At 49.7% G+C, this 21712-nt stretch overlaps 1 protein-coding gene across 2 annotated transcripts in view; it reads right to left on the reverse strand.

Annotated features, from left to right (window-relative positions):
* Window positions 1–686: 686 nt before the first annotated feature.
* Window positions 687–21712, reverse strand: part of LOC111152855 (craniofacial development protein 1) — a 126682-nt gene continuing 105656 nt past the window's right edge. The window contains exons 6-7 of one of the 2 annotated variants that reach the window (XM_022511537.1): window positions 10285–10443; window positions 687–1486 (exon numbers count right to left, since the gene is read on the reverse strand). In XM_022511537.1, coding sequence (XP_022367245.1) covers window positions 1396–1486; window positions 10285–10443 — 250 coding nt within the window. In that variant the 3' untranslated portion in view covers window positions 687–1395. The remainder of the gene's footprint in view (window positions 1487–10284; window positions 10444–21712) is intronic. The other variant, XM_022511538.1, reaches the window with a different exon arrangement.

Genomic DNA, 21712 nt, shown 5'->3' on the forward strand with positions numbered 1-21712 from the left:
GCCCAGAGGCTGAGACAACCGCGGGAGGGAGCGCGGGCTGGAGGCCTCAGGACCCGGAAGGTGAGGGGCAGTGAGCAGAGGACGATGCCTGGAGGATGCCACGTGGCAGGACTGGCGTCTCAGTCTGGGCTGTGGCTTCTGCGGGTCTGGATGTCCTTGCCCTGACCAGAGCGCTGCGTTGTCTTACCTTGCAGGACTTCCCCGTTACTCCTGTATCCTGCACAGGACCGTAACCGAGGCCTCACAGCCACCTTTTCTGATGCTGGGCTGAAGGGCTCTCTGGTCATTTCAAAAATCCTTTATTGGAGTGGATGTGAACAGACAATGTGTTCCAATGCAGCCAGTAAACTAACTTGCTGAGTAGTAAGGTCCATGGCCCCCTAACTATGCAGTGTTGAGGATGAGGGCTTGGTTGCCATGAGCTTCTGACCACGTATCCGAGGACTGGATGGGGGAACCCCAGGTGTGTCATTAGCTCATCTCAACCTACTATGAGGTAGTAGATGTTCCTTGTACCATTTACAGACCAGAAAACAGAGGCTCAGAAAGCCCAGCTGTGGTCAAGGTCACAAGGCTGGTACGTGTGCAGGGAGGGACTGGCTCCCAGTCCTTCGGAACACTACCTTCCCCTAAACCTGTCCATGTTACTCAGGACACCCTGACAAACATATCCCAAAAGCAAACAGTGGGGTTTACTACTTTATTACTATTAAGTTTGGAATTTAAATTTTCCTAAGGAGTATACAAAAGTCTTCTGCAGTCTTCTTTGACTGACAAAAGAATTATTGAGGTGGGGGCACATCTTAAACTGACTTGAAACTTTGGGAAGAGGAAACAAATATCTCTAATTCAGCAATAATACATGCTTATTTTCAGCCTAACCTTACACTAGTAAGTGGAAATTCCGTTCAGAGAGAGGAAGAGGGCAGGAGAGAAGCAGCAGCGGATCAAGAACAAAACTGCCAGGGACTTGGCATTCCACCCACCCTTGTGAGCCTCCCTCCCTTGGTCTCTGGGGCAAGGCCGACTCCAGAATAGGCCCCAGAAATCCACCTAGGGTGGCCGGCTCTCCTCCCGGGGGCCAGTGCAGGCAGGCTGGAACGTGCGGGCCTGGCTGGTGGCCTTCGCAGGAGAACAAAGGGAAGGCCAGTGCTGTCCTCATCTTCACCAGCCTCTCGCAGGTCCAACTTTTATTTTTATTTTTTTCAAGGACAAACTTTTAAAAGTAAAATGGATGAAACCACGTGAGGTCAAGATACAAAGACAGAAATTCAACGTAGAAAAAAGACCTTGCTGGGAAACAGCTGGATGAGAAACACCAGAAACGTTTCACAGACGCACCAGAAGCTCACATTGTAAACGGGATTAAGCTGCTATTGGTTTCCCGCATTAACATCAGGGTTTCATTTTGCTCAGCCGGAGATCTCGCTCGATTTCAAACTGCCTGTGGTCCACTCGGTCTAGAAAAGCCTTCCGTTCAATGTATCTGGAAGAAAATATAAGATGTTTGTGAGCAGACTTCTGTAGGAGAAAACCGTCTCCCCTGCACTGTCCGGCCTCCAGGTATCCCCTTGACTGGCGGGCTCCCCGAGTTAGAGCAAATGCAAACAGATGACCACATCTGGTGCCCGGAGTGACCACCCACAACTCGCCCAGGATCACCCAAACCACTCGCATTTGGTCTAAACAATGATGCTTCTGGCTCCGAGGTCACTGCAAGTAAAATGGAAAAGAGAAAGCAACCACCTGTCTGGGGGTTCGGCGGCAGGAATACGAGGTGGTTTTATAACAAGGTTTTAGGTACAGAAGAACACGGGCTGAGTCAAGCGTGGACTCAGTGGGGGCCTCTGTTACCCATCAGCTGGGCCACGCTGGTCAAGGGCTCAACATCTCTCAGCCTCATTTTTCTCAAGAGCAGTGAGCCGTGTTTCTTGGTCTCGGTGGTGGGCTGAGATGGTTGGGGAGAGGAAAGTACACATCCTGCCTATCTACAGTACATCAAACCGAGAAAAGGAGCATCTGACAGTGGAAGAAACAGGGCTTTGTAGGAATGACTTTCTGGGGCTGTCATGACGCTCCGGTGGGCACATAAAGCGCTCACTTTAAAGGGATTCCACTGCCTTCAATGCTCTCCTTCCTTCCCCTGCTCCTCTCCAGTGCCCTCTGCCCACTTGGGGTCCAGAAGAGGCCTCCCCGAAATTTCTCTAGGGGAATGAGAGCCAGAGTGGCCACCCAGAGTTCACCTACAGGGGCTCCTTAAAAGGCCGGTGCTTGGCATCCGGGGCCAGGTTCAGCAGTCATAGCTTCCCCAGGTCCTCCCAGGCGGGATGGGAAGGAAGGAGGCGCAGGGCAGAAGCGGGCAGAGGAGGAGCGGCTGGCAGCTTAATGAGACACAGCTGCATTTTAATGTACCTTCTTGCCATAAAGTGGGCCATGTCCTGCCTGGCGCGGGGGTGGGGGGGGTCTCTTCTGCTAATTAATCTATTGAGAGAGCAAAACTGCCATTGAAAATAGCAGACATAATTGAATCTCTGCACTCATTTTTCTTTTGTTACACTGTGTAAAATGTGCATCTGTCATTACAAGGTCATTATGTTTATGGCAAGAATGTCAGCAGGCTCAGGAGCCTGTATTTCTTGTCTGGGTTCGGGGCCTGCTTGCCCTCCTGGGCTGCCCTGCGAGCTGTGGCCCGTCCCCACGACTTCCCGCAGAGGCAGAGGTGGCTCTGACTTCAAACCCTGACTGCCACTGGCCAGCTGTGGGACTCTGCATAAACCACATAACTCTGCCAATTCTGTTTCCTAATCTGCCAAGAGAAGAAAAGAAAACGAATCACCATCCATACTCTGGAGGGCTGCTGTGTGCACTGAACGAAACTGTCCACTGTCGGGAGCAGATGCTCCAGAAAATGCTGTCACTGTCGTTTCGGGAAGCCAGCTTCTGCCAGGGTCCTGAGGACAACAGATGCCAGAGGGGAGCAGCCAGGTCTCTTGATGGGTATTATCAGTGACCAGGTCAGGGATCAGGAATAAGCTGATGTGTCCACACCGCCAATCAGAGGCCAGAATGGCTGGAAACAAACAGTAGGACCTGCTCCTGGGTTTGACATAAGCCCTCAAATTTATGTCATTGATTTAGCCATCAGACTTAGCCAGTGAAACACAGGACGCCTGGCTAAATGGAAATTTCAGGTTCCCCGGCAGACAGGAAAGCCACAGACACCATGGACCCCCTTTTGATAAAGAGAGGCGACAAGGCGGGCTGCAGCAGGGAAGCAGACAGCCGACAACTCGCTTGCCTTCCACCCATCAGCAAGGGGGCCCCCCGTGATTCTCGGGGGGGGGGGTGTGCTGCTGCTAACCAAAATGGACCAAAGGGCTTGGCCACACTACAACCACCGTCCTTCCCCACCGTGGTTCCCCAGCCCTGGGTGAAGGTCGAGATGGTAATCAGTACTTTGATAGCCCTAACTGCCCCTTGAAGTTCAGCAGGAAAGAAAGGGTGCACCCTGGCTAGAGAGGAATTTAGGACGTGTTTTAAGAGAATCACTACCCAGCGCTATCTGTCAGAGTGCGTGGAGGGAAGGAAGAGGAAGTATGTGGCTTTGAGCATTTATGGTCCTTCTTGATTGTCCTCGAAGGAGGAAGTGAGACTTCAATGAGGATCTCACTGAGCATGAATGACAGCCTGGCCGGTTCCTGGAGCGGTGCCAGGTCCAGCCGACTTGGAGACTCTCAAGACTGAAGCCAGGCTGGGGGCTACGCAGGCAGGTGCAGGCACAGCTCAGGTGCAGGGGAGGATTCAGGCAGCCAGGAGGGGCGCATGTGCAGAACACAACTGAATTCTCGAGGGCGCCCAGACAAAGGCCATCAAGGCAGGCCTGGCGACTTCATCTCCCCATTCAGAGCCATGTGCAGCTGCTAACAGCATCCAGCCAAGAGCTGCCCAGGAACCAAACTTCTATCGGACACGGACCACCCGCTTCCCGCCTCCCCCCACCGCCGGCCGAGACAGGAAAGGTGCCGAGGATGAGAGCGGCTCTGATATTTACTATTTGTTTGCATTGGGCAAGATACGTAATTTCCGTGCCTTAGTTTTCTTCTCTGTCAAACAGGAATAAAAATGACAGCACCCCGAGGACAGTGCAGTGAGCCTGTGGGAAGGGCTCTGTAAACAATAAAGAACAGCTGAGCACCGAGGGTTCCCGCTTCCCATTTCCGACCTGACTGCATCACGACCAAGCCTCATACCCTGGGACAGCTGCAACAGGGGCCAGAGACAAAGGGTTTGAGGGGCAGGCCGCCTCCTCCAAGGTGGCCCAGGTAGATGGCCTACTTAAATCGTGCTTCAGGAAGTTTCAGGCACCCTAAGTGGGTTACAGCCCCAGAACACAGGCATCAGCTGACGAGAGCAGCGGTACCTTTCTGGCCCGGGCCTGGCACTCCTGGGGACCCAGCCTGATTGGGCCCAGACCGCTGGGGAGCTGGGGGCTGTGGGTGGGGGACATCATCCCTTCCTGTCACTACTGCTCTATGTGGCCCATTTACGAGGAAGTGGCTCTTTCATTAATCAAACATGCTAATAGCACCAAAACCTAAGGGACTTTCAAGCTTTTCCTTTCAGAACCAGGTTAGATACAACAGGTTCTGGCATCTTTTGATCTTCCGACCCAAATTACTTTTCTGGTACCAACTGTTTGAGATCCAGGCCAACAAGGAGGGAGAGTATTCGACCTGGAAACCTCTTGAGGCCCAGAGTAGAAGAATGCTGACTTTAATGAAGTTTCTCCCTCTGCTTTCCTCCCATCTCACCAGATGCCGGTGCTGAGAGCATGACGCCTGGGGTCATGGAGGGAGACTGGACAAAAAATGATTTTCTCCAGGCTCTCCTTCATGCCTCTCCACATCACAAACACACCTGGTTTCCAAACATCTTGCTCCCTGACCCTCAATTTGCTTGCCAGCGGCAGCCAAGCCAGGCCTGCGGTCTGCTCGGGCGCTGTGCCACGCAGGCCTGCTGGCCTCTGGCTCGGCGGGCCGTGCCCGCTGCCGGGGAAGCTGTGTGGTCAGGGATGGGGCTGGAGGCAGCAAGTGCTACACGCTGCTCCAGAAATGCTGGGCCGGCCGGGGGGTCTGGGGCTCAGGGCAAGAGCAGCGGCTCTTTGCTGGGCGACGACTGACCGTCGTGGGTACGGGCATTTTAAATGACTGCTGCCTGGGCAGAGACATCACTTTGATGGATCGATCGTCCCCTCTTCTCTGGAGGGGCTGATTCTTGTCCCACTGGGTTCCATAACAAAGTCATGACTGTCTGGGGGCCACTGGGTCAGGCATCTTGACAGTGAGGTGGCTCAGCACCTGCTCTGTGCGGGGTCCTCTTCTGGAGGCTCACTGCATACGGAATAGGAGATGACGACACACTCCAACACAGTGACATGACTGACGGTTCCTGGGCGGGGGGAGGGGGGATTATTCCAGAGAGTGGCATCCAAGTCAAACCCTGAGTGACAAGAGCGTGCCATCACGGAGAAGGAGCTGGAGGAGCCCTATAGAGGCTGAGCCATCATAAGCAGGGCAGAAGGGGGTATGAGGTGGGTGGGGAAAGCTCCGGAAGGGCCCAGAATGCTAGGGGAAGGAGCTGAACACTGACTGCTAGGGCTGCTGGGGGCTTCCAGCAGGGAACAGAGGAAAAGTAGTTTGCATTAAAAAAAATCCTACTAGCTACTGTGGGGGAGCAGGGAGGGAAGGGGATGGACAGACAGAAGCAAGGACCACGACAGATGTCTATGGCCTGTACTAGAGTGGTGGCAGTGGGGCTGGTCAGAGGGTATGGACTAAAGTATTTTACGATACGACTGTCTACTGGCTTTTCAGCATGTGAACTGAAAGAGGAAAGCAAGGATGACTCTAAGGTTTTTAACAGTTGGGGGGACGGTAATGGTGTCATTTTCTGAGAAGTCTGAGGAAAGAGAGTTCATGGAAAGAAGGGCAAGTATCTGGCTTTGCAGGCTAAGTTTGCTTTGTGTCTTGGACATCAAATGGAGATGTCAACCCAACAGTTGGTATGGGAGTCTGGAGCTCAGTGGAATGGTTGTGCAGGGGAGAGCTTTTCTGGGAGTCAGCAGAATGCGGCACCTAAGCCCTGGAACGAGTGAGCTCTGCAGGGCGGGGGTGGTCTGCAGGGAATGCAAGGACAGACAGCTACCCAGAGCTCAGCCCTGGGACTTCCCAAGTTTAAAAGCCCAGGGAAGGAAGAGGGAATAGCCAGGGAGGCTGGAAGGATATGCCCCCAAGCCCTATTTGCCACCTCTGTGGAAAGCATTCCTGAAGGGTTGACAGGAAGGCATCATGAGGGAATTTAAAGGAATAAGGCACCCAGCTTCCCATCTGCAGTGACGCCCCTGACAGTGTGGTCAGGAACGGCAGATGGGAGAAAGAAGAGTGAGCAGAGGACTCCCGATATTTATACACACACCAGACAACTCCTGTTCTCATTTAATTCTCATCACAAACTTGAGAGGTATAGTATACTGAAGACTTTCCGCTTTATAGACGAAGACATGGGCTACAGCACACGGCAGATTGGTAGCAGAGCCAGGATTTAAATTCAACTGCAGTTTTCTTTTTTTTTTTTAGATTAATCTGAGAGAGACAGAGAGAGAGATGGAGCACACGAGCGAGTTGGGGTGGGGAGGGGCAGAAGGAGAGAGAGTCTCTCCAGACTTCCCACTGAGCGAAGAGCCCAATACAGGGCTTGATCTCACACCCTGAGATCGTGACCTGAGCTGAAATCAAGAGTCGGACACCTGACCAACCGCACCACCCAGGCGCCCCAGTTTCAATTCAGTTTTGCCATAAAATGTAACACAGATTAAAGTGAATAAAATGGGGAAGGCAAACGCCCCGTCATAAAGCAAGTGCTCATGTGGCCATCGGCAGGTGAAGAAACGGAATGCAGGAAGCCTGGAGGAGGCCCCTGCATAACTCTCCGGCCGATGCCAGCCCAGCCAGGTGCGAGCTTGCTTGAATTTAAAGGTTCTGTGCTTTCAACATTATGACCTAGTTGTGTCTAATTCTGAACTTGACATAAGTAGACTTATACTGTGAATTCTTCTGTGACTTGCTTCTTTCACAAAGTGAGTCAACAGATGCACTACTTTTGCCTGTTTTTGACCTTTATATAAATGAGATCATGCTGTGTGAACTCGGTGTTACCATGTTATTGAAATTTATTCATCGTTCCAATTGCTAAAGAGTATCCCCATCTATAAACTGTTAAACCCTGAGGCCCAAAATGGTGTCACGTAGGTTAAAATCCCAAGTCAGTCAACCCAGACTTAATACCTAACCTCACTGCAGTTTCAACCCTCCAGGAATGTAACCTTTCACCGGTCAGTCAGGAATTTTCTGGTCAGCACCGATAAGGTTATATGTCACATGGGCCTTCATCCTCCAAAGGACGGTGGGGTAATCCACCTACTAAAACCCTTTTGTCCCCAGATGGAGGTGACCTCACCTGAAATAATCCTTCTTTCTATTTATGACTTCCTTGTCCTGCCTTTAACAGCCTTTCCCTTTCTGCAGCCCTCTGGCACTCCCCTCTACCTGGTAGATGCCTGTGTGTGTATTTCAAGATGGCAAAACTGCCTTTAAAATAACTGGACGATGATAACCCAATACTGACCAATATGCTTCAAATTCTATCCGGTCTTTACAAAGGGAAAGGTGTGTTAGCATTGACTGAATTGGAGTTAGTACCAAAACATAAAAAGCATGACACAAGCTTTTGCTCTCAATCCAATCTTATTTTACTCAGGACTGTGTAACAGGAATATTTTTACCACCCTTTATGACTTGAATTCTTGTATAAGAGATCAATTTAACTTTGGTACTTGTGAAAAGGTCTTACAGACAGCAGAATTCAATCAACACTCATAGGGAGCTCTGCTGAGATGTTACCAAGTACAACTTCCCCGCTTCTTGGCTTCTTGGCTTCAGCAAAGCGGACTTTTACTCTAGGGGATGCCCTTGGGACTCTCCACATACACCCTCAGAGTATCCCCTCTCCGGTAGTGCCTTTGCTGTGGCTGGCATCTGTGTAAGAGAATTCGGGGGCCTGACTTGCCTCTGCCCAGACAGACCTTACAGGTTTGGTTCTTATCCTTCCTTTCCTTCAACACTGTGGCACTCACTGGGCACACTTATCCGGAGAAATCTTCTTGCCTTCTTGACATTCCTGGTTTTGAACTTGGCTCTCTAGTTATGTATGTGTTGGAAAGGCTCAGCCAGCAGCTCTTGCTCTCATCGCTAGAATTTCGAAGCTACAGTCTAGTGATTCTCAACCCTGGCTGTGCATCAGAAGCACCCGAGGAGTGAGTTAAAGATACAAGTCTCTGTGACTCTCAATTCAGCAGCTCTACGTAGGAGTGGCCTTATCACCCCAACTCTGAAACCAGCCCCCCAGGACGATTCTCATGCTAAGCCGAGGTAAGAACCAGAGCTACACCCTGTTCCCTGGAAGGTTGGGCCCCTTTAATCTTCTTGCAAAAGCTAGGAAAGGCAAGTGAGTGGAGGTGTGGGGGCGGGCACTAGAGGGAAGGTGAGAAGAGCCCAAGGCAGAGCAAAGAAGTCATCAGATCTCCACTGGAAAAACACAATCAGATGGGTCGAATCGTCTGGTGCGGGTAAGAATCTCAGAGAAGGTAGGGAAAGCAGGGCGCTTAGAAGCTGTTAGTAGTTCCTGAATCCAGTTACGTGATTTTCCATTGCCTGAAAAGTCCTCATCATTGGGCAGATGTCCTTTTAATCTTGTTTTCTCTTCCAGTCTACGTATTATTAGCTCTGCTTATCTTCAACGGCACCACTCCCTACTTTTATAAGACCTCTATTAACCTGAGCAGAAAGAACATTGTCCGACCCATACAATCAATACTCAGAGGACCAATAAAGCGTCATACACACTGGCAGGTCCCTGCTGCCTTAGATCATCGGGCAGACGTGGAGAAGAGGAAGGAGCTGTGAGCAACCAGAGCAGAGTCAAAGATGAAGAGGTCTGGGGCAGAGCTCAGAGGCCTTCTCTAGTAACAGCAGCTCCTGCCTGTGCTTTGTCCTGGGCCTTCCTCAGAGGACCCTGGCACTTCTGCCTCTGCCCTGTGGCATTCCATCTTCGATAGACTGATTCAGAAGTCTGATGGTGAACTAAGCCCATAAAGTCATTTAACAGAAAAAAATTTTAAACATACTGATCAGCTTCTAAGTTCATTCAAATAACCTCGAAGCCAAAGTTAGAAATGTGACCCAGAAAATAAACTTCTCACCTGTCTGTATTATAACTTAGCTGACGCAGAACCTAATGACTACCACTTAATGTACGCTTTGTGCTCTGCAAAGCATGTTATGTGCTCCATGTGCATTACACGTATGCATCATACACGTGCTACACACGTTATCAGGAGAGCCTCACACTCACCCCCAGTGCGGTATCATTACCCCAATTCGCAGGCAAAGGAACTGAGCTTCAGAAATGCTCTGTGTGCTGCAGGGAGAGCCCTTCCTGGTGAGGGGCTGGGGCAGGGAGGACCCAGACCAACAGCCACATGACACTTTTCACCGTTAGCAGAATGGAGTGATGAACTCGAGCCATAGACCCTGTTCTGCAGTAACTTTGCTTCTTAGCTCCTCCTGAGGTTCCTAAGTGCTCACTGAACACTGCCTTTCTCGATATTCTGGACTACAGAGTGTATCGACAGCCTCTTCGTACTCCAAAGTGAAGAGGAGGGGTGCAAGCGACAGCCAGGGGCCGTGTGAGGGCTGGCGTGTCATACAGTTGGAACCCCAGCCTGGGCCACAGTGACACGGACAGAAACAATCTGCAATAAGACGACAACATCCAGGTACTCTGTTGGCTCTGCTCTGGAAGCCCGTGGTCGGTCTGGCTTCTCAGAAGACCAAATCACTCTGATCAGGCCAAGGCTGATACGGCGAGCCAGATATGAACATGTGACAAACGAGGTGACTTATAGTTCACCGGAGCTGCCCGTCATTCGGCGAGCTCGGCTTGGCAAATATGATTGGCCCGAGAGCGGGGCTGTTCCCATACTGCACCCCCAGGGTTCTTTTCTCACCCACAGCACCAGCCCCACGTTAGAACAGAGCTTTGCCGACAAACTGACAAAATTCGCTTCACCATGAAAAGTGCATGCTTATTTAAACTGGGTGGCCTGTCTACAATCAACTATTTCAGATTTTTTGAGTGTTCAGAGCAGTAGAATCTACTAGTTCTTACCCCTCCTTCCCTCGATTATGGATGGCTAGTTCCTCGCCAATGCCCTCTTCCTCCTTGAAGCTCTCCCAGTCCAATTTGGACTTCTCTAGGGTGCTCATCTTCTGCTTCTTGGCTCCAATTTTCCCCAAAAGGCTGCTCATGCCACTTGATCTTTTTAACCTAGAGAAAGTGAAAAAAATGAAATGTGTACCACATAAGAACTATTAAACTCTTAATCCATGTCTTGTACTGGTTGGCACAGGGTCCCCTAGATTCGGGCTATTTATCTTAATGGAAACCATTTTTGTATGTAGGGCACTTCCTGTCTGCTGTGGAGAGTACTCTAAGTAGACCGGAATTCAGATGCACTTTTCCCACCTACCAACTCTGACCACTCCAAGGACCCAGGGAAAGGAAACCCTGCCCTCTGTAAGCCCTCTGTAAGCTCTGTAGGACAGGTCTGTGCTCGCAGGCAGGGAGAAGCACAGCATGAGTCAGACACGACTTTGGAATCACATGCCTACGTTCATATTCCAGCTCTGTGACTTCAGGCTACTGAACCGCATCTGCCCTGGCTTCCTATCACCTACCGAGTGAACAGTGACTCAGAGGGCTGCAGTGTATTTTTTTTTTTTTTAAAGATTTTATTTATTTATTTGACAGAGATCACAAGCAGGCAGAGAAGCAGGCAGAGAGAGAGAGGGGGAAGCAGGCTCCCCACTGAGCAGAGAGCCTGCTGTGCGGCTTGATCCCAGGACCCTGAGATCATGACCTGAGCCGAAGGCAGAGGCTTTAACCCACTGAGCCACCCAGGCGTCCATGCAGTGTATTTTCTATGTCAAGTGCTTTATGACAGCACCTGGCACGGAGTAAAGGTATAATAAATGCCAGCCACCCTGAGTCAGTCATCATTCGTGCCCTCAAACCCCAGGGAATGCTTGTAAGAGAAAGAGAAACAGATCCCAACACTGATGGGCAAAAAGTCACAGTATCTCAAAAGGACTCTTAAGGTCAGTTTCTTTTCCACTCCTGTGAGTCAGAACCCTGGGTTTTCCCAGGAGGTGGAGAACATTCCTCACCCTGAAACGAGGGATTATATAGCCTGTGTTCCCCCTTGCTGGTGACATGATCATGGACTGTGGGAGAAACTCCACATGCCCAAGTTCAAGTCTTGGCAGGTCATGTTTCCAGTCATTGTTAAATGCAGGAGGAAAAATAAGGAAAACAGAATGTACCTAGTTAGTAAGAAGGTGGTATTAGGGGAAAGAACTATGGAAGGGACATGGCCCTTGGTTTCTTTAGGAAACTAAAATTTGTCGTATGCCACTATGCAGGAAAGTTTGGAAGTGACTTCCTGTTTTCCTGGGAAATGTAAGAGAGTCAAACGTGTACAACTGTGAGCTAGCATCACAAGGCCTTCTGATAACATCAACAGTAATACCTTTCACTTGCCTACAATGCTAATTCTCGAGGTGCTTTATTCACGATTTTCTCATCGTCCTCTCACAATGGCCTATGAAGGAGGACCGCTGAGCTATGGATAGCGGGAAGAGACTTTGAGGGGATCTAGTGTCGCATTACCCCTTCTGGACCCCACCTCCCTGCAGCACAGGGCCAGTGAAGGATGCCCCGTTCCTGCTCAAGAGTGAGCAAACAGGCCAGTGTCCACACTGAACACACGACTCTCGGGGCTGAACCATGACCCTCCACACCCTCGTCCTATTCATGCTGGTCAGGAGGATGTCTGCTTCCCTGTTTTGGGCATTTCCCACCACACGCTGTTAGCTTAACACCGACTCAGAACAGGCTGGGCAGGCATCATCATTCTTATTTTGAGTTGGACAAATAAACAGAGTTCAGAGAGGTTAAATGACACAACAAAGGTCAAGCCAATAGAAAACGCGGAACCAGGACAAAGCAAGTTCTTTCTGACTCCCAGCCCGGTGCCCTGTGCCATCTCACGACTAAGCTAGAACTCCTCGGAGATATTTCCTCACAGCTATTTTACCTTCTGGTTTGCTTAACAATCTTCCACATGGCTCTCTATGAGCTTTCAGTTCACATCTTCTAAAAATTCGTTTGTAGATAACTCACTCCCTATACCAATCTCTCATCTAAGTGTGCGTGCACACGCGCACACGCACACACACACATGCACACAGGCTGTATTTACCAGGAGCAGAGCATGAGTGACGACAGAGAAACTCATTATGTGTCCCCTGCTCTCCCTGTTATAGCCTCTCGCCCGGAGAACTGCAATCTCTCCACTGGTCTCCCTGACTTCTCTTCTGTCCCACACTCACTCACCGGCTCACCCTCACATCCCTTCCACATACTGTCATTAGGGTGATTTTTCTAGAACAGAAACCTTATCGTGTCTTTCTGCTTCAATGTGTCTTCCCTGACTCCTTATTTGCTCTTACAATGAAGACTACGCCCCTTCCCTTGTGAACTTCTTCCTGATCTTCTCTCGCCACATCTACCCTTGCCATCTAAGCGTCAACCGTACAGTCCTGAACCTACAGTTCATCTCCCATTCATCTGGTCTTATCTCAGCCTAGAGGCCACTTCCTCTAGGAAGCCTCCTGGGACCCTGTCCCAATCTCTGGATGAGATGCCTCGCAGTGGTGTTTCTAGTGCACTCAGTCCTTCTCCCATTAGGCACCGATCCCTCCCTTAGCAGACACTCAAGGACTCAGATTCCAGCTGCCGCCATACTGGCCAATTCCGTGCAAGTTCAGAGTCAGTGCTGACAAGATGCACCAAAAGCACACACCTTGAGGCTTTCCTCTGCTGCCTGCAGGGGCTCCTCTGACCCTGCCTAAAGTCAGAAGCACTGCCTGGGCAGGTGATGGGAGTTCATGGCATTGGGGCCACCCTCATGGAGGACAGGGGCTATGGGTACAGAGCCCAGCCTCCTGTCCTCACTCAGGCAATTCTAAGGGGACCTCTGAATGCTTCTCAGAAGTTCTGGTGGCAAGGAACCCTTGCAGTCCTGGAAACACACTCTCGTATTGGCTTTCCCTCTTTCCCAACCTCACTCCCTCTACCTCTTCATGCCTACTTCCCAAGGACGGTTCCCAGTGAATGACCTACACTAACAGACTTACCTAAGGATGTGCTCTGAAGGGAATCAACAAGATGCTTAGTAGCAACACTATTTTCCCGTGTGTGCCCTCTCTCTCTGAGGGCACATAAGCTCTGGGTCCCCAAATCTCTCTACAGCACATGGACTGAGTTGCACAACAGCAGGAATTCAATAATGTCACTCGGATCACATAAGTAGAGGCAGAGAATCAGATTTCTGTAGTTTAAATGAAAGGTGTTCAGAACACTTTTAAATTGGGGGATCCTAAGGGGTGTAATTTCTATTTCCACTCATTCACCAATCAGCTCATAACAATCTAGAATTTCTGCTTTTACCTGGGTAGCCCCTTCGGTTCTGTACACCATCTCCCACTCCCAGCCTATAGCTCTGATGGTATTCCCAAATTATACCACCTTTCTGACAAAGCACTTCAAGAAGCCTAAGAAAATGATCTTTTGCTGCAAAGCAGTGAAGACAGTTCCAGAAAAGTAAAAAGCCATAAACCCCCATTGCCTTGTTCACCGCTAAACATCAGCAAATTTTCACCAGTGCTCAGACGCTTTAAGGCAAAGCTTCCAGGTCTGCCTTCATTGGCTCATGAACGTGGTTTGTGATTTCCTAATCTGACAGTCTCAAAAGCAAAATTACCTGTCTTGTTTGTATTTGAGGCTAAATCAAAGTGAAGGACATATTCACAGCAGTAGCCAAAACATGTCGAGGCTCATCATGACTGAGAGCCCATATTTCCTGGAACCTGGCACGTGGGGTCCCTGCAGGCTTTCCAGCGCTCACACTCAGCACCCCCTTCACATGGGGCTCCTGTGGCACAATCCTGGCATCACTCCATCACAGCTTTCTGGATGGCACATTTACTATGACCTTGGCCCTATCTCTGCCTTGAGGGTTCATCTATCGGGCATACAGGAAAGAGCACGGCTAAGAGCACTGCAGCGCTGCCCAGAGCTGCCAGAGAGGAGGGAGGCCAGCAGCACCAGCCTCCCCCAGGACTCTGGCAGCTGTGGAGACGGGGAGGTCAGAATTCCAGGGGAGACCGCTCTGCTGTCAGCAGGAACTGGTGCATTTTGAGGCACCACCACAGGAGAACCCCCGATTTCTCTATTTTTTGGATCCTAAGCCACAAGGGCAAGGTACACCAGAGAGTTGGCTTTGATAGACCACCCCCAACCCCCAGCCATGGATTTTCGGGACTAGGGTCTAAAGTGTGGTGTGCTGTGCCACAGAAGCCCACAGTATTTCATTCAGGAGACTCTTCATCCACCTGTTATAAGGCAAAGTCCAAAGAAACGCACCATCCACTTGCCCACTGGCAGATTCCATCCATAATGTTATACTCAGACATGGCCAGCACTTTGCTGCCTAGATGTTTCCAATATAACAATGGCACTTCAACCACCTCTTCCTGAAGGTCACAGTCCTCTAATGACCCAAGACTAAGCCTGTCCAAGCGGCATGGGCTCTGCTCACCTCTGCTCTAAGCAGCAGGCTTTCATGCCACAAGAGCATGGTTGAGGGCAGTGGGCATGCTGGTGAAAAGAGGCTCCCACTAACACTTTTTTTTTTTTTTTTTAAGATTTTATTTATTTGAAAAAGAGAGAGAGAAGGAGCAGGTGGAAGGACAGAAGGTGAAGCAGGCTCTCTGCTGAGCAAGGAGCCTGATGCGGGACTGGATCCCAGGATCATGGCCTGAGCCTGGGATCATGGCCTGAGCTGAAGGTAGACACTTAACCAACTGAACCCGGGCACCCCAAGCCCTTGTTTCTTACGCATTGTGTCTAGTCATCCCTCAATAAGCAATTATCGTCAATTCCCTTTCCACAGCACCCAGCCCAACGTTCTATGCTGCACTAGACACGAATGAAGACCTCACACACAAAGATTCAGGACTCAAAAAAGTAAAGGGACAAAATAAAGGCAAAATAAAGTCATCTTTTTCCTTTCTGAATTCAAAGTTTACGGTGATAGTTTGCTAAAACTTCTTCTACTCCTCTTTAGCACCAGAAATGTAAGTTTAACAAAATTCACTGCAACCAAGTGATAAACTCTATCCTGTGGAGTCTGTCAGAAAGATATTATAGTAACTTGTTGTCTTTGTTCCAGCCCCATAAGTGCAGACTCAGATTTACTCAACCAATTCGTTTTGTAGCCACCATCAAGACGCTCTGGACCCTGCTGTTTATTTACAAGAGGGGCTGTGGGGCACCTGGGTGGCTCAGTCCTTGGGCATCTGCCTTAAGCTCAGGTCATGATCTCAGGATCCTGGGATCAAGCCCCACATTGGGCTCCCTGCTCAGTGGGAAGCCTGCTTCTCCCTCTCCCATTCCCCCTGTTTGTGTTCCCTCTCTCACTGTGTCTCTCTCTGTCAAATAAATAATAAAAATAAAATCTTAAAAAAAAAAAAAAAGGTGCTGGAAAGGAGCCAGGAAAAGTACTTAAGTGGAAAAAGAGGATGACAGGACACTGCAATTGTCTATGAAGGAAAAGGGGCGCATCTTTCCCCAAGGTTTTTAAAAATTGGCCTCAGGCACCCAGCCAGCCACAGAACAGAATTTTAGGTTTGGGAGTGAATTTAGAGTCCGTCATTCATTGTACTCCTCCAACAGATTACTGAGAAATGACTGTATCCCAGACATTGTGCTTGGAACTGGGGACACACACATATATAAGGCATGATCTCTGGCTTGGCGGCGACGATGTAATAGAGGAGATTGTCATATGGACTAATTATAACCACAGACTGTGAGGGCACAAAAGAGGGACCACCTGAGAGGCTGTTTAATTCAATCTCCATATATCAGAGATGAATCAACTAAGATCCAAGAAGGTTAAGAAAACTGCCCGAGTTCCCACAGGGAGATATGGGACTAGTACTCAGTGCTTTTGACCTCCAGCCTGTCTTTTCCACTTGGCTGATGCTGGAGCTGGGGACAACCAGCCTCTGGGGACCGTTCCGCACTTTAACGTCTATGATTGCTAATTTGGGGGGTGTGGCATTCTCACTTCCCGTTGTCCTGCTCCCTGTACACAGCGCCTGTGTCTTACTCATTGCCGCCTGACTCACAGCGTGGCACGAAGCCTTGCTGTACTACATGTTCAGTGAACTGAATCGCCGTGATTTGACAATGGGCTTATCCAAATGAGTTTTTTTTCTCGTAACAAAGAGTCAATGCTGCACTTAAACGGACAAGCCAGAAAAGGTAGTGCAGAAGTGGACCAGCAAGGATAGGGTCAACACACGTACAAGGAAGCACTAGTGACCTTTACTTAGAACTTCAGCACACAGTGCCTGGCTCCACTATGCCTTCCGTCTCGTAACTTGCATAACCACTAAAATGCAAATTATTTGGAACAAAGATTCTTTGGCACAGATACGCAGTTTCCTTAGTATTTGTCATCTGTTTACAAGGCAGGAGTAGATTTTTTTGGTAACTCACACATGGACTATTTTCCAGAGCCGTACAATGGGTCTGGAACTGGCATGCTACTCCCTGAGAAACGGGAAGAAAGTTTGCATTGATGATTCTTCGGTCGAGTTGTCTGCTTGGAACCACTGTTCTCTCTTAGACCTTCTTTGGACTTAGCTGAAATCTGTAGGAATGAAAAGCAAAGCCCGATTCCCTGGGCCAGTTTCACGCCTCACCTGTGCAAATCTCTAAGCAATCGCCCCAAAGCCCAAGACCTGAGCACTCAGGGAAATGGCCTGGAAGCCAGGAGTACAATAGGGAGAAGTTTTAAATCGCGTTCACTTCCCAATATTGTGCTGGCAGTATTCTATGGGACACTGAGCTCAGGAAAGTGGAAAATACTAACTCGGACAAGAAGTTCCAAAAGATTTTAAAACATTTTGTGGCTAAAAAATTGTCAGTACTCTTGAATCTATTATTAACGTTGATACAGTGCCAGCCCTTCCTTCCCCACCAAAGTGGCATCTCTCAGCAAAAGGGGACATAAAGGCCAGCAAATGGTAGCAGCTTCAGTGTTTACACAAATAGCAAGGATCTGCCACTCAATTCTACTGCTCTTACACCAGTCCAAGAATGAAGTATACTTAAGTCTGTCTGATTTTTTTTTTAAATTTTATTTATTTGACAGAGAGAGCGAGAGATACAAGCAGGCAGAGCAGCAGAGGGAGAGGGAGAAGCAGGGTCCCCACTTAGCAGGGAGCCTGATGTGGGGCTCGATCCCAGGACCCTGGGATCATGACCTGAGCCAAAGGCAGTTGCCTAACCAACTGAGCCACCCAGGCGCCCCAAGTCTGTCTGATTTGATTTCAGCTGTGCCACATCTTTAAAACATGTCTCTGAAACAAACCTGGTTATTTTGGTGGCAAAGTCCTGGATTTTCATCTCTTCTGAAACAATGTATTACAGAAAGCGCTTTCCAGCTCTTGCTTCCTTGTCTGTGGAGCACAGAGGCGGCTTGCGCCTTGCTCTGGCCTCTCAGCTAATGCTGGAAGGCCAATCACTCCAGCTGACGTGGTTCTGCTGACACGGACAGCTCTTCCTGGAGAGGACGCACCATCCCTTCAGTCAGCCATGAAGTGTTCTCCTCTACCTGCATCGTCTCCTGCTCACTCTTGTAATCAAGGCCATTCACCTTGAGACAAGTAACTAGGGTTAGGGGCTCTGTAGTGACAATGAAAAGGACTTTTTTTCTGGGGCAAGCTTTTTTTTTCTGGGATCTGCTGGACACTGTTTATTAGCATCACACACCAAGAGAAAGTTAATGTCCCTTTTCTCTGTGAAGAACAGTCCTCTACTGGTCTATTGTGCCGCGGAAACCAGCCAGCTCAGTGAGCTTGGGACTCTTGCCACGAAGGGCCTTTTTTTTTTTTTTTTTTTTTAAGATTTTATTTATTTATCTGACAGAGAGAGATCACAAGCAGGCAGAGAGGCAGACAGAGAGAGAGGAGGAAGCAGGCTCCCTGCTGAGCAGAGAGCCCGATGCGGGGCTCGATCCCAGGATCCTGAGATCATGACCTGAGCCGAAGGCAGCGGCTTAACCCACTGAGCCACCCAGGCGCCCCAGGGCCATTTTTTTTTTTTAATTGTTGTTTGTTTTTATTAATCTGCCTAGTGCAGACCTTTCAAAGAAGGTCAAAGTTAGACGACTGTTCAGGAGGAACAGGTCCTTCCCCGCCAGCCACCCTTCCTTGGTGCCCAGGGCGTCTGCAGTGCTCAGTTCACAGGTAAGACGCAGAGAGAAACCTACTGGGAAACCCACAAGGTCTTGTACTGCAGCTGGGCGAGCGGGAGTTTGAGTGTGAGCTTGAACGTGAGGGACCATCCCACCATGGCTTCTGAGGGGTGGGTGATGGCAGCTCTCAGCACAACTTTGGTATGGTCTGGCAGAAACTCTCAACTTTCCAGTCTGAAAAATGTCACGCTGACAGAAAACTTGAAAGCAGAGAACAACTATTATCTGAATGCCCTTTGCTTAGTTTCGCTCATTATCAACATTTTGTCACATTTGCTTTCTCTCCCCACCCCCCCCCGCTTTCTCTATTTAAATGTTCTTTTTTGGAGGCGTGAGACCACTTTTAAGTTGCAGACATCATGCCACTTCAACAGGACACCTCACACTGCATGCAAGGACTGTGACACCGATACAACGGTGTCATCCAAAGTCCCTGCTCACATTCCCCTCACTGCCTCTCCAGATGGCCTTGACAGTCATCCCATGCCCTCCTTCCAGGCACTACATCTGAGGTCTCCTTGGCCTCCTTTACCTTTTCATCTAGCACAGTCTCCTGCCTTGTCTTCTGTTTGATTTCTGGTCTTTGATGCCACTGCCAGTTTCTGGAGCCCAGGTTGGCAGTCTTACGGAATACTGCTCTGTTAGGGTTTGTCTGTTTCTTATGCCAAGTAGGCAGGAAGGGGAGGCTGGGGACCGCTTACTGCACCACCACCCAGTGACGGCTGCGGCGGGTCCGCCCTGGAATCTGATGCTCCCTGTGGTCCACTGGCGCAGGTGGGGACTGCCGGAGCCCGCACCTGTAAAGGTATTCTCTCCCTTCTGCAACAAATCTGTAATTAACGTGTAACACGTAGGACAGTATTCTCAGATGTTCAGGAAGTTCTGACTGCTACTTAACTCTGGTACCTCACTCTATAAACGCCTGGCAATGTCTCAGGACAGACTGAGGTGGAAAAAGTGAAGGATCCTATCTGAAGGAGAAATATTTGGGAAATCTCAAAGGGATCAGGAAAGTCTCTGAAAAGCGGAAGAGCAGTGGCTAGAGAAAAGGCCAAGGGTTACAGGATCGTCAGCAGAGTCCTAAACTGGACAGGCCAATGGTGAGCACAGAGATCTCTGGCCAATATGGAGGCATTCACTTAGGTACCTGGATACTCTTCGTAAGGGTCTGGGGGCCTGCTATGCCTAAGGGTTAAGTGGCAGAAGTCAGTGGCAAAAAACAGAAACAATACCTTCTGGCTGGCCCACCAGACCTCTAGGAAACGATACTCCTGAATTTCCTTTCTCCTTTGTTCCACCCCCTGTGGTTTCATCTCACTCCCCATGGAGGAGATAACGCCACATCCCTTCCTGCCTCTGCTCCGGCAATTTCCTTCCTTACACTATTCCCATGGTGGGGGTCACGGCAGAGCAAGGAAGGGCCTCCATCATTTTATAGCAGCTGGGGAGTGAAGAAGGCCTGCCTTTCCAAGGTGGAAACCTTTAGTTTAATGGGAATGGGGACGATGCCGGGGAGGGAGATATTCTCCCGAGGTGCAAACTGCTGTTGCTTTCATTTGTATGATTGGGCACAGCTGGGAAGAATAATTTATTGACCAACACAAATAGACCAGTTACAGTTCTGAGGCAGGATTTTAAAGGAATTATTAAATACAGCTTCTAAGGGAGCCCATAGTGACATTTTTCTTTAGGCAGTTGAGCCTGGGAGCTCAAGTGAGGAGGGCACAGGTGTTTTCCAGATCCTGGCTCTACACAGGCTCCCAGCCAACAGCAGCCAGAAGCAAAGAAAAGAGGCAGAAGCAGGACCTGGCCGCTAGCAGTCAATGCCCTCTCGGAAGGACAGCCTTGGTGGCTTTCTCCTGTGACAGTGCTAAGCCACTGTGGGTCTGCGGGCCACCTGCCTGGTCTGAGAGCAGGAGCCACACTCAGCCAGATCACTCCCATCAGGAAACATAGTTGAACAAACGCCACATCTCTCAAACCAGCCACCGTGAGAAGCAAAGCACAGGGCACCGAAGATAAACGTGCCTCAATTATGGATTGTTTGGCTAATTGCTGATTAGGGACTTGGCATGCTTTCCCAAACCACAGCGTTCTGCCGCTGCTTTGACTTTCAGCTTTCTTCCCTCCCCGGCAGGTCTCTATCTCCTCAGGAAAATGGCAGGATGTCAACGCAAAATAAATGTTAAATTCCTGGGCACCTCCCAGATGGAGATCAGGTTAAAGATTCAGGATGTGGGGGTGTCCTCAGAGCAGAAATATTCCTTTTGTTTTACATCACGGGGACTTCATGGGATAGGAGTCACGCCTGCGCTGCTCTCACAGACATGGCTAGGCACACAACCACATGGCTTTCAATGAAACTCGTGCGTGCTGGCTACCATACGTCTTGCGAAATGACTCCCCCTCCGTTCCAAACTTCCCACGGCTCCTGAAGAAGTATGCTACATTCCAAATGCGAGGACATGGAAGTTGGACACAGCTGGGATTCCTGACACCTCAAAGTTCTGTCTGGAGGGGAGTACGCTTTATGGTCCTTTCACTTGATGAGGCTGAAGTGATAAGAAAGGTCATTTCTCAGCGCTTGGCACTCCTGCTTGGGGCCCTGACACCAGATTTCTCTCACAGTGGTGTCTGCAACATTCCTGGCTCACTCCGTAGCCAGGGTACCTTCTGGAGCCTCCCAGAAGCTGCAATCCTGTGAACCTCAATGGGCAACTCCAAGAGGCTTAGACTCCAACCTCCCTACCTCCTCAGGGCTGCTCCCACCTGTCCTCAAAAAGCATCATCAAACCAGCACCAGCAGCTTCCCTGTCAGGCACCCTCTCAATCCAGTGCTTAGGAGCCCTTGGGAAGCAATTACCTGCACACGGCGATCAAAAGAATGGGGCTGTTTCAGCCTGAGCCCAGGATGTCACTTTGCTAAGGCAGAGCAGCAGATTTCAACAAAGAGAAACGTCTGTTCCCACGGAGTTTGGTAGAGAAAGCAGAAGACTTTCTTTATACTGTACGCAGGAAATGGTTTTCATAGAAGTTAACCACAGCTGGGCAATCTGTACAACCACAACATAGATTCTCTTTAATAAATGGAAGATTTTACCCATTGCATCACTAACCACCAAAAAGAATTCCCACCCTCCATCTCTC

Source organism: Enhydra lutris, unplaced genomic scaffold (genome assembly GCF_002288905.1).
Source record: "Enhydra lutris kenyoni isolate GAN:26980312 unplaced genomic scaffold, ASM228890v2 scaffoldscaffold30, whole genome shotgun sequence".
NCBI lineage: Eukaryota > Metazoa > Chordata > Mammalia > Carnivora > Mustelidae > Enhydra > Enhydra lutris.